The sequence below is a fragment of the Colius striatus genome, chromosome 6 (genome assembly GCF_028858725.1).
Source record: "Colius striatus isolate bColStr4 chromosome 6, bColStr4.1.hap1, whole genome shotgun sequence".
Classification (NCBI taxonomy): Eukaryota; Metazoa; Chordata; class Aves; order Coliiformes; family Coliidae; genus Colius; species Colius striatus.
Genome location: NC_084764.1, coordinates 3,114,758 through 3,127,924, shown reverse-complemented (window position 1 = coordinate 3,127,924; position 13,167 = coordinate 3,114,758). Strand labels below are relative to the sequence as shown.

Sequence of the window (13,167 nt, the reverse complement as noted above, 5' to 3'; positions counted from 1 at the left end):
CCTTTGTTTAGTCCCTTTTAGTTAGGTTATAAACCAAACTTGGCAGCAGATACTGTGGTTAAACAATTCAAATACCGTACGGGCTCTTGTGAAATGCAAAGTTCTAACGCCAGGATCAGGTGTTTGTACCATGAGCCTTGCCCAAAGCTCATGCTTTGTAAGCTGGAGGAGTGTGTGTGGCTGGTATAAAGCAGGGTTAAACACAGCTTCAATTAATTCTGTGTATTTGTTGCTTTTGTTTACACGTTACTCTCACATTTCACATCCTAGGCAGTCTTCTCCGAATAGTGAGGAACTGCGTCTCACCTTGTGGCACAAACTACAACACAAATGAGATCACTTCCTCCTTCCCTCTCTCTACTGCCCTTCCAAGGCTTTATACAACATTTACACAAATACTAGATCTTCATTCTACAACTCTGAATTGACAGGCTCAGACAGGGACAGTTAAGCAAGTGCAAAGACACCAAGAGCTGAACTGCAGCTCCCTGAATTTCTTCAGCCTGGAGGCAATTATTACTGATTCACGTGAAGGAAAAAGGCAGCACACAGTTTTATGCATATTTACATGCAGTTTAGTTTACTGGCTTTATTTTCTTACCAGACTGTGCAAAGAAAACTGCAAGATCTGAAATGACGTGAGGAAACCCTTCCCCAGGGCCTGGTGCTCTGTGGCTGCTCTGCATCTGAGGGGAGCTGGCATGAAGCACATGGCTGTTCCTGTTATCTCTCCAAACTGTTTCACTTGGAAGAAAGCTATGGTCTAGCGATAACAGGGAGGAGATGAAGAACTGCAGACGAGTGGGAGAGTGCCTTTGTGACAGCCCCTGACCCCAAATTAACATCATGCAATTCCAACCTGTTGATGGCTGATAACAGTACGATATTAAAAATATTGTTACAAATACCCTGAGGCAGTGCCTCGAGAATTGATTGATAAACAAGGTTATATTTAAAACAAAGCTCTGGTTCTGACGCAAGCCAACAAAAGCCAGGAAGCACAAAGTCAAGAAGGGAGTGTCAATCTTGACTCTGCATTTCCTGCTGCTGTGTGTGCCCCTCCACCGAGTATTTTTAACCAAGTATCTGCAACGTATTTATGTCAATTCAGATGCTGTGTAAAGAAAATCTTTAAGCTCAGTCAGCTGAAAAACTTAATTTCTAGAGGCAGGAATGGTTACATATTTGGACAGGATGTGCTGAACACTAGGAGGGAGACTAATGGATTAATCACAGCGCTGTGTACGTAATGAGAAAGGGTTGGATGCTGCTGCCAAGTTGAGCAATGACTATTGCATTACACTGAACAGCTTTTTAAAGATAGCAAAAGCTAAAGAGATTCACCAGAAGCTACCTCATTTTTAGGTGATGGTTAATTTTGTTCTCAGCAAAATGCTTGTTAAACAAGATTATTTTTTTGAACCAACTAGACAAGGTTAATGGAAAAGGCATCATGCAAAATGGGTTTGAAACAACACTAAGTTAATGTGGTTTAGAGATAACTAATGCATGTTTTAAAACATTAAATTATGTCTCTTTACCTGCTAAAACAAGAACATATATTAAAACAAATGCATCATTGGAAACAAAAAGTGGCAAGTTAGAAACCAACGCTACACACTACAGCTGATTTTAAATCAAAACATGACATGAGAGAGAATACTTTTGTCTTTGTATCATATTCCCTTGTAAAGAGTCAAATACATTTGCAGGGCCCTTACAAAATTATTTCCCAGTTTGTACTAAGTACTTTAAACTCTGAGGAATGGTTCTGAAGAAACCATGTAGAGCACAGTGTCCAAACTCAAGGATCCTGCTGTATATACAGTACTATATCCCTTCAGAGGGAACATGTAAGCTATGTCCTACCGAGGTGGAAAAGGGCAAGCTCCGTTGCTAATACAGGCCCATGTACTAGACTGATGGCTGAATAACATGGCTTTCTGATCTATTAATGAGATTGTGGTGCCATTTCATCAGACAGAAAATAGGGGCATAACTCGAGTTGGCCTTCATTAATTCTAAACAATATGATAAGCTGCACATTATGGCATTGTCGGTGTGCAGTTTCAGAGCTGTAAAACCACAACAGAACACAGTACAGATGAGGCATTCTCTAGCTAAAAGTGCCTTTTTTTACTCAGTTGCCAATTAAACAATGCCTGAGTGAAATGCTCACCATCACCTGGTTTCAAGTTCAGCAAGATGCAATGCTCAAAAACAAAATCACGCCACATTAAACGAGCAGGTGATAAAAAGCCACCCCTGACACGTTTCATTTCCCACAATAAAGAGACAGAAATTAATCTGTTCCTAAAACCAAGATTAACACTCTTCTATATTCTTCCTGACAAATCCCATTAAATGGTTTTAAATCTTATTAGTTAACCCTAAAAAAAGAACAGACTTCAGTTCCCCAAACAAATTGCCAATTGTGGGAGAACAAGAATTAAGAGGGAGGGGAAAAAACAATCTATTAAAATGAGATAGAGCTTTATTTTTAGAGGCTACAAGTATTTCAACAGTTCTAATTTTTATTCACTGGATTTATGAAACCTACATGTTACCTGCAGAGAAAACAAGGATTAAAATAGGCCACATACATTGTGATGGAGTTTAACCGTATGAAGAGTGAAATCCAATTTCTCTTAAGATAGTCTTTTAGTATGAGCACTGCTGCTCATACAAGAGTACTCTGAAAGCAAGAGACTACCAACAGCACAAACTGACTTCTTATCACATTCCTTGCAGGTTGAAACATCATCCAGTGGTTTGGCTTTTGCTAATTAAGAGAGCATATTGTACAGAAAAGAGCTTTCAGTAATAGTAGAGTCCTCAAGAGATGCTCCCAGTTTAAAACCTACATGCTTGGGGCTGGGGGCAGGGGTTGAATTGCAGGGAGCAGCTCCAAGTGAACCTCAGATCTGATGGAGTCTAGCAACCAGAGCACACAAAGTAGTTTCAGTAATCTGAATCTTCCTTTTGGGGCCCAGTGAGGATTTTACTTCTCAACTTCCAACACTGACAAAGGGCACGACATGAACAGCAATCCTGAGAGACGTGGGTTTGTGTGCAGTTTATATACAGACATCAAAACCCCCTTCAAACAGCAGAGGAAATCAAAGAAAGATCTGAAGAAAAGGGTTGAATTTATAAGAATAGGTAAATTGATGCCATCCACAATCTGGAACAATGACATAGCACAGAAGAGGGAAATGAAATTGCTTCCTTCCAGAGGATGCAACTGTAAAAGTCAGATATGTAAGTCTGACACTTGAATCAATAATTCAGGTGATCAGGAGTCACAAACCTGGAATTATCCAGAAGAAACTGGGTGCTATGCTTTTATTAGTGTCTCATTATTTACAAGCTTAGCTACACTCAGCTGGCTCATAGGCTTGAAGCTTCTGAAGAAAACTAGAGGGCATAAACCTCACAGCATAGCTCCCCAGGGAAGAGCATGACACGGGTTGCATAAAGTAGCTACCATGGTGTTGTTTGGTGCACTAATAGAAAGTGTTCTGATAGAACAAAAACCAGAAGGGGATAAAACCAGGTGCAACTCTTAAGTGGTCAGTTTTTGCACTTTTAGCTATGTAAACTAAATCCACAGAATAAAGAAGCTCATTTCTATTTTGTGTGGCTCTTGCTAATAAAAATCAAGCACCAGTCACCTGAATGGGAACAGATGGGATGCAGCCTGAACACGTTGCTATATGTTAGCTGAGAGAGAAAGGAATGAAAAGACTTCATTTTAATCAGAGCAATAAACCAATTCAGAACTTTTACAGAACAACAGAAGGCAGAAAAAGATAACCTCTAATCCTCCATTGTGTGCTAAGGAGGGAAGAACAGCTTTAGTTGGAAGCTATTTGAGCGCTCACATTTGGTGAGGGAGAAAAAAGCCATGTCTGGCAGCAGATGTCTTAACTTAGCAAAGGTGCAGAAGGAGGAGTGTTTGATGTGCTTGAAGGAATTTTCTTGAGCTGCAAGGGTACAAGAGTTTCTTCCACTAAAGGCATCACTGAAGAATGGATATAGCTAAGATACATAAGAGAAGTGGTGAAAAGGATTGGAGTTCTCTCTCTCTCTACTCAAACTTTGAATTTTCATGTCCTTTCTCCCTCTGTTCTCTTCAAAGCTGTTTCAGTCTCCCTTCCTTGACAGACCAATCACTGCCAGTTTGCTATTTCTGCAGGACTTTGTGACATTATTACTGCATGAAAGAGGTGAGGAGACCTCTCCAAATGAGCCACAGAAATAACAAAGAGCTTCGAACGAGTGCCATTTACGGGAGCAAACGTTCACAGAAGCCAAACTAAGAGCAGCCCACTTCATGACATAACAGAATTAGGCAGCCTGCAGGCCACTTTGAGCAGATGCAAGCCAGATTATTTCATGCATGACTACGATGTTGCAGTGCATTAGAAAAAAAGCAGCCTAAATCAAGTAATATTTTGTATAATAATGGTGAATTAAGTCACTATTAAAGTGGCAGGCAACAGAGGGAAAGAGAGGGGGAGAGGAAAAGAGAGAGAGAGAGAGAGAGAGAGGGAGAAAGAACTGTTAAAAACCAATGGCTGAAGTCTCACGTGGGTACCAACTTAGTCTGAAAGGTCACAAAGGATTTTTTACACATTTTTGCAAGTAGTTTCTGCAAGTAGAAAGAACAGTTGTAACTCTCTCCCTCTCGTCACCAGATCAGCACGTCCCCCTAACCGCAGCAGTGCTCTCAAACTGACCAACTGTTCTCCTAACGTGGGTCAAAAGTTCAGTCTTTAGCTGGGGCACTGCTGCCCAATGGACCTTTTCCAGTAACACTCAACAGCCCCAAAAACCAACAAATATACATACAGATGAAACAAATATACATACAGATTTCAGCCTCTTCACAGCATCTTCACAGATATGCATTCCTCTGGATTCATCCACTTCGACGTGTCCCAAGTACTGCGGGAAAGAGAGCAGGGGAAGAAAAAGCTCAATAGTAGCTCCTTGGGTTTAAAAATCCAAGCTCTGCATTCATCTTGGTATAGCTGAGATAACAGACATTAAAAGCACCTCCATGGCCACCTTTGAGATATGCAATTGGACTTGGTGTTTAGATGGGGCCCCAGCAGCAGTAGAAAAGCATAATACATCTTGAAACTTTGAGGGAAAGAGAGACTTTCCTTACTGGGGACACAAAATAAATTGAAAGCAGAACTGTATTTTCCTGCTTATTCAGCACAAGCTTTAGTCCCATTATTGCCTAGCACAGCATGCAGACCTTCAGGCAATACAGACATGAATGGGAATAAAATACTCCTGACAAAACAAACATTTAGTATCAAACATTGATAGTAAGATAACCAAATAGATTTGAATGTTCATGGCCAGATACAAGAGATTTCAATGTTGCAAATCCTTCTTTTTATTTCACAGAATCACAGAATCTTAAGGGCTGGAAGGGACCTGGAAAGCTCATCCAGTGCAACCCCCTGCCAGAGCAGGATCACCTAGAGTAGGGCACACAGCAACTCAGCCAGGTGGGTTTGGAATGTCTCCAGAGAAGGAGACTCATTTCCCCTCTTTCTTAAAAACCAAATTCATTACAAGCCCAAGCTCTTATGTGAACACTGAAATGTTAATCACTATCAACAAGAAGTTCTCTACAATACCAGTTTTCTGTATATTCACCTTATCACACACTAGTCTAAAAACCAGCAAAACAACAGTGACTAAAAACTGGAAGTTCCAAAGCTTTCAAATTAATAACCCAGAATAATACAAGCTTATAGAGAAAGGAAAAGAAATAAACTGGAGTGTAACACTTGGGATACTGTGCACAGCTTCATTTCACATTCTGGGGAGGAAAACAAAGCCACAAGTTTTCCAGTTTCTCCCTACCTTTTCCAGTCATATTTGGAAGGGGACAGGAGAAGGAAATGTTCTCTTAGACACATTCATATCCTCATTCAAAGTACTTAACTCTTGAGGGAAACCACAGAAACTATTAAACAAAAGCTTTCTGAAGTTTTGGAATAAGATGTATAGGTCAAAGAAAACCCAATTTAAGTGGCATTGTAAGAGTTGTCTGCAATTCAGCATTTATGTTGTAGACCAGCCAGAGAGTGAAGAAATGGTTTTAAAACACCAGAATCATACTCTGATTCTATGACCCACACTTTTGTCAGTTAATGCTGTGGTAAACCTAAGTTTAGTAACCTATCAAGAAGTCCCACTCCATCACAGAATATTGTCATGAGTCATCTGAAATCTCCCAGGTGTTGTTTCACTGCTACCATAAACCAGACAGACAGAACAGATTTCACTTCTTAGCACCATATTGAAGCACTCTATCAGAACAACACATTGGATGCAGCTAAACGGACCAAGTCAGACTCTTTTAAAGATTTAACAGCAATTTAAGGGGTTTTCTTTTAATGTCAGGCAAGATGCTCCAAAAGAGGAGACTCTACATATCACCCTAGATATCATTAAACTGCTGTGAGGTTTAAAAGATCTTAAGTGACAGAGGGTTTGAGCATTTAGTCTCACTATGTGGCATTTTCAAAACAGAGACAATCTGGATGGAACCATTCTGCAACCATTTCATTTCAACCAGCCCTCAGAGATGAAGAACAGCTTGAAAAAGAAATTGCTTAGAAACTACAAAGTAAATAAAAGAGATCTGATGCTTAGAGCTTTTTCAAAATGAGCTCTGTAAGGCTGAAGCCTTCTAATTGAAATGCTGGAGCTGCCAGAACAGCAACTGCACTCCCTCAGCTGAGCTTGCTGAACACTTGTTTAAGATCTTCATTTCTCCAGAACACATACTAACTGGAAAATTCCAATCCTAAAAAGAAACAAACAGTAACAGCTAAAGATGCATTCACTATGTGTCTGGAAGTCTGGATGGATCTTGGCTTCTGCCATGACGCCTCTGGAAGTTCCAGAGATGCACAAATTGTGTGGTTGTGTGTATTTGTTATAGGAAAGTTTGGGGTTTAGTAACTTAAAGAAAGTTTGTCAACTTCTCTTTAAAAAGGGAGAGATACAGACAGGAACAAGGCTGAGGTTTATAGAGGACACAACACAAGATGTATGCGTGGAATGAGGCATCTAGCTTGCATCATACAAACAGAGGACAGCTGTGGGGTGTCCTGAGCTATCCACACATCCCATTCACCCCAGCGTGGGCAAGAGACAAACTATTCACTCCCTGTGCTTGGCAACCTGCCTTTTGCTTCAGAAAGGGAGAAACAGAGCAGGGTAAATATTGCCTCATGTCACACTCCAAACCTCTATTCAAGTCCCATGCCCCAGCTTTCAGCAATCAGTCATCCCACTGCTTCCAGAGACAGCGAGTTTAGCTGCAGCCCTTAATACTGCTTCCACTCCAGTGAATAGGGAACATTATTGCACATATCAAGTGCATCTACCCGCACCAAAAGGGTACAATCCACAGACCCCACTGAGTATCAATCAGTTCTGAATTATAAAAGAAATTACACTGCCACACAATACTTCTTTATGATATAGAGGACAAAAGGTGCTTTGTTTGCACTTTAAGCCCTTCATCAAACCCCATTCTCCCCACTGCACCACTTTTGCAGAAGCTCCTTGCTGTCAGTACCAGCAGCCTTGCACATTTTACAGGCAGTTTCAACATTTTTCCAGTTCTGCTTTGTTGGGTTTTGTGTCAGTTCCTTATAGAGACACACATATTAAGTTTCTTTCATGTAAAAATAACTTCCAGCTATGTAATCAGAACACTGCAGTGGTCATCTTGTCTTAGCCACGTGCTCCTGATGCACTGAGTCCTCCTCAAGTCTTCAGGCTTAGTTATAACAGTTTTCCCCCACTAGCCCACATGGCTCCTGTACTGAGGCAGTGCTACAATAGTTAGCTGACTTTTAATGGGTAGTAGTCAAAGATGTAAATATTACTTTGCCAATACTGCCAAACGGCTCTGCTACAGGCTGAGACCTTTTCTAGCACCCTTGAATTGTAATGATATCACTGCCTAAGCTCCATTTTCAAACACTAGCTCAACTTACTGGTGCAACAGCATTTTAGGAAAGACATTGCAAGATTTAATAGAGAAAGACAATACAGCTACTAGTTAGATTAAGACACGGTCTGCTCCTTACAGTCTGAAATGGATGTTAAACGCCAGAGTTCAGGACTTAAGAAAAATAAACCATCACCAAACTCTGTTGTCTCGCCACAGGAAAGAGACTGCATGGAAACCACTTGAAAAAGCAGCCACACAAATCCCACACTTCTATATACAGCCTTTCAGGATCCCTGAAAGGAACTTCCCCTTCAAACTAAAAGAGAAGAAACACAATGTGAAGTGCTTTAGCAGTGACTTGTCCTATCTAAATAAAGTCTCATACAAATCCATCATGGCACATGACCACAAACACACTTAAGGGCTGGGACACATAATTACTGGGTGCACAAACATCAATGTGAACTGCATAAGCCATACCATGGTGGCTGATGACTTTGTAGAACAGTAAGGGGTACTTCTTGTCAGAAGGACCGCTGCAGCTAACATCACTGGGGAAAGAAAGCACTTTTCCATCAGGAAAGTGCACATAGTAGGAATGTAGTATTAATATTGAATGCATCCCTACTTAATTTCCATAGCAACCAATGAGTGATAGTCACGCTGCCAGCCATCCTCAGCCATAAGATGTCCTGTAAGAGGTTTAATAGTTATACCAGAAATTAACCACCAATGCTTTTTCACAGAAAGCTAAAACTCTTGTGGGCAGAGTCTATATACAGAAGTAACATAAAATAAAAGCTCTAATCCCCCCTGTAAAATCATTTCAAGGGCTGTTGGAGAGCCCTTAACACAAACATTTTTGAGTAGGAGAATTGCTTTATTAACATTTTCAGGGAAAAAAAGTTGATGATGGTACAGCAAGTAATAAAGAAAAGATAAACAAACAACAACAAACCCTTTCCCTCTTCACCTCTGGGGTCATGCTCCCTTTCACACATGGGGTGTTTGGTATCAGAAAGTCAGAAAACAGTTAACACAGGAACAATTTGAACTGGCACGTAGCAGAACACCCTTCCATCTTGAAAAAGCCTTGAGAAACGTTATCCTTGCTCTAACACTTTAAACCATTTCCAACTTCATCTATAAATGAACAACTTAAGTTACCACATCAAGTGGTTTTGGTACTACTGCCTTCCCCCCCAAATATACACTATTGAAACTGCTCCTAAGAGAAGATCAAGGGCTGACATATCGGGTCAGAAACAAAGCAAAACTCCCATCTGTGCCCCAGTGCAAGGAACGCTGCCCTGATCATCTTTCTCTGTTTTCATTTCTTTCACAAATACTTGGCTGACTCAGCTTTCAAATTTTCAAAGTTGAACAATAACAGCTGACAAAAAAAAAAGAAAGATCCTTCATCAGATCTCCTTCCACCTGAGCAACTCAAACGAGCCAGTTTTGTTTGTTCAAGCCTGGTAATACGCTACTACAGTCTCTCTTCCAGACAGACACGGCTATACAAATCATTCCAGTTCTTTCTGTATCAGCAGATGTTCACATGAGCTGTTTTATTTGCAATAAGAGATTAGGTTCTTCAGATTACATCTGAAACTAGATGGACACAGCAAACAAACCAAATTCAAGTCTTGGCCAAGGTGTCCCATGCTAGGGAACTAGCTGCCACACAGAGAAGCACAGCACCATTCCCTTGCTATTTTTCCTAGAGGCAGCAGCATTCCTCTTTCTTCCTCTGTGTAAGTACTATCTTCTCTACAACTGGAGTTTTGTTTGTAACAGTAAGACTACTTGGCATCTGAATGTGTAGACATGCTTCTGGAATTGGTATTGCTCAAGAATTTAAGCTGGAGCTCCACGGTTTCACAGTGAAATGCTGTCTTGCAACTAGACATAAGCTGAAATCCAGAAAGCCTGGATATGCCTTAAAGCTGAGCAACAATGAATTCTGTAAGATTTACACTCCAATATTCAGTACTTCTCTCACACCCATGCTCCTGCTTTTTTTTTTAATTTAGAAGTTTGAAACACATGTTTGCTGAGACAAAGCTATACATGTAAAGACAACAAGCTTCTTGACGAAGCATCAACAAACAAACTAAGCTTAACTCTGCTTAGACAAAGCTAGAGGTTAGTTACGCTGCTACACGTGTCCTTAGGGTCCAACTTCTTCCACTTCCTAGAGTCATCAGCAATTAAAATGTCTCATCAACCTGTTACATCCCCCAAAACAGGGGTTGTAACAGCCTATGACTGCTAAAAGTCTTTGAATCCAGCTGGAAAAACAAAGCAGTATCTATACCCGCAGCTCTCCACGTCTCTTCACGTCGCACCCAACTAAGTGCCACACGGTGCGTTTCACTCACTGGTTCTCATACTTGCCAGTGTGAACAGAAACACTGTGAGACAATAACAAACATTTCCAGTCAGGGCTATTGAAGATGAAGTAGCAAAGCTCAATATGAGGTACACAAATTTTCACCAATCCCTGCAACAAGGCAGGGAAGGAACTCCGAAGGTTATGTAGGACAGCACTTGCCTCAAGGCAGGATCTGCTTCCACATCTACATCAGAGAAGTCAGCCTTGAAGTATTATGACATTACTGTAACTGGAGATCAACAGGGTAGACCTTCTACTCTGTAGCTTTCACGCCTTACTGTTAGAAAGAGAGGCTGTTTTGCTGAATTGTTGCTGTTAATGTCTATCCTCAGTTTCCCTTGATGAGGCTGAAACTCACCATTTCTCCTAACCCCTTTACAGCTTCACATAAGTCCTGTTGCACTTAGGTTTTTGATTGTTCTCTCTCGTGTGCAATTCCTACCTGGAAATAAACTTAACACTTGCTTTTAAAAACAAAAGAAAATCAAGTGTTGACAGCACAGAGTTGTGTAAACACACTGCACAGGTGCAGGTTGGACCTTTTCTTCAAGCCCTGCAAAAAAGGCAAGTTTCCATTTCTAACACTGGAACATCCCTGATTTTGAAAAACAAAACCCCTCAAAATTAAAAAGTATAACCCAATTCAAACTTCATTTCCAACACTTTGATACGGTTTAAAGGAAAGATTTCTGCAAGGACATCCAAACTGGTTTTATGGCTCCAGACTTTTATAGTCACATCTTTAAACAACCTGAAGTTTACTAAACCATTTAAGAACGTGACCTTGGCTAAAGACAGGAGGGTTTTTAAACTCAGTAAGAAGCTTCACTTGAATCTTCTTGTTTGAAAGGCTATTCAAACAAAACTAAGGGATGGACCAAAAGCATGAAAAGTTCAAATATTAGGGACTGCATTGCATCCCTTTTAACGGTGACAAAGATGCATAGGAATATACCAGAGGCAAGCCTCACATCTTCCCTTATAACCACCACTCTTTTATAATTAGCTGTCTTCAAGCTTTTTTTCCTGGGATCTTAAATGCTGCAGGATTTTTCAAATGGACCTTAGCTTGCTGCTGGGTTAGCATCCCATAGAAATGGTTATTGTTCATTGCTAACATCAGTTCACGCCTTAAGAGGTAGGGATTTGTAGTGTTTAATATAAGTCTGTGCAACGTTTCAGCCATCAGCAGATTTGTCACATTAACTTCTTAAAAATACTTAACATAGTTTCCAAAGACTATTCAAGCATCCCAAGCTTTCAGAGTCAAAAGTATCACATGCCTAACTTAAAGGCACTTCAGCCTCAGCACGCTGGTACGCTCTTTCACAGCAAGCGACAGCAGCTATTTCAAACTAGAAGTGCATTTAAGACACAAAATAAAAGCCAGTGCTGAGTACCAGTCTCTCTGAGCTGGAGGAACAGAATGGCATGCAAGTTGTGTTTATAAACTGATTAAGAAGTTGTTTTTAATGTGAGATTTATATATATTTGGCATTGAGCAACGTTCAGTGTGTAAATTCCAAACTAAAGAGAATTAGTGGCAGCTACAAGAGCAGACAGCACAGTGATAAAAAAGGCCTATTTACTAACTGATAGTGGTTTCAGCAGAGCCTTGAATGGCCTCATGACATAACATGCTGGTGGGTCACAGGGACCTCAGGGATGAGAACTGACATTCACAGGTCCCAGCCAGGATACTCTACAGAGCTCAGTGCAAGTTGTTCCCTTTTCTTCTGTCTCTGCTGGAGTATAGAACAACACAGCATCCTCCAAGCATCCCCCTCCAAAGGAAGCAGTTGAGGAGTATTTACCCTGAGAAGCCAACTCTTTTATTTGTGAATGTACAACTGCATCCAGACAATTTTTACTTGCCAACACTAGAACAGAAACCAGGATTCAGTGTAAAGGCTAACTCACATGATACCAAGCACTCGGCAGCAAATCCTTGACTCAAGTTCAGAAATACAACTCTGGGTTTGTTATTCTTCCACACTGACTTTTTCCCACTGGTATCTTTAGGCTTCCAGTTGCAATAAATGGAGTAAAAAAATGCAAGTCAACTTGCACACTACCAGCAACAGTAGCCTTAGACACGTTAAGATCAATAGACTGACCACCAAAAACACGAGAATTAAACTAATTTCATCCAAGACATATGTGACTGCTGTGTCTCCCAGAACCACAGGTAGGAGCAGCTGTTAATATTCTGTTTAACACATCCAGTTAGTCAGAACCACCAAGAACTTGTAAATGTTTGGTTTCTTTAGTTCTGTCAGAGGGAAATGACCTAATTTTTCTGATATAAATTTTACAGGCCAGTAAGTGCATTTGTATGAATAAAAGCTACTTACCCAGAGGGACATTTGAAAAGGCATTTCAGACAAAAGAAGCCCTAGTGTCAAATATTTTAGTCATTAAAACACAGTACAGCTGTATGCTCTCAGTGAGGTAGTGTCTGGAGGAAGAAAGCAAGTTTGAAGATGTGTATGTCAATGAACTTCATTTTTTTTGCAACTACAATGTATAAAGACTGTGTAAAAATAAATTCTAGCACTGATGAGCAGGGCTGTAAAGTCCTGTTAGAATAATCAGCTTCTGGAGAGTTTTAAATACAATGTCTCCATCTATCTCCCTTATACATTACATATATTTGGCACAGTTTTTCCTCACAGAAAGGAGATTCACTGCTGAGACACGGAAGTTACTTTCGAGGTTGTTAGGACAGCAGAACAGAATTCTTTCAATGTAAACTTCAGCAGATTCAAAG

General features: G+C 40.5%; 1 protein-coding gene across 14 annotated transcripts in view; it reads right to left on the bottom strand.

The window, feature by feature from the left end:
* NUMB (NUMB endocytic adaptor protein) overlaps nt 1-13,167 on the bottom strand; it is a 92,028-nt gene that overhangs the window by 18,419 nt on the left and 60,442 nt on the right. For all 14 annotated transcript variants that reach the window (XM_061998733.1, XM_061998734.1, XM_061998735.1 and 11 more), the window contains one exon: nt 4,876-4,950. In XM_061998733.1, the coding sequence (XP_061854717.1) occupies nt 4,876-4,950 (75 nt within the window). The remainder of the gene's footprint in view (nt 1-4,875; nt 4,951-13,167) is intronic.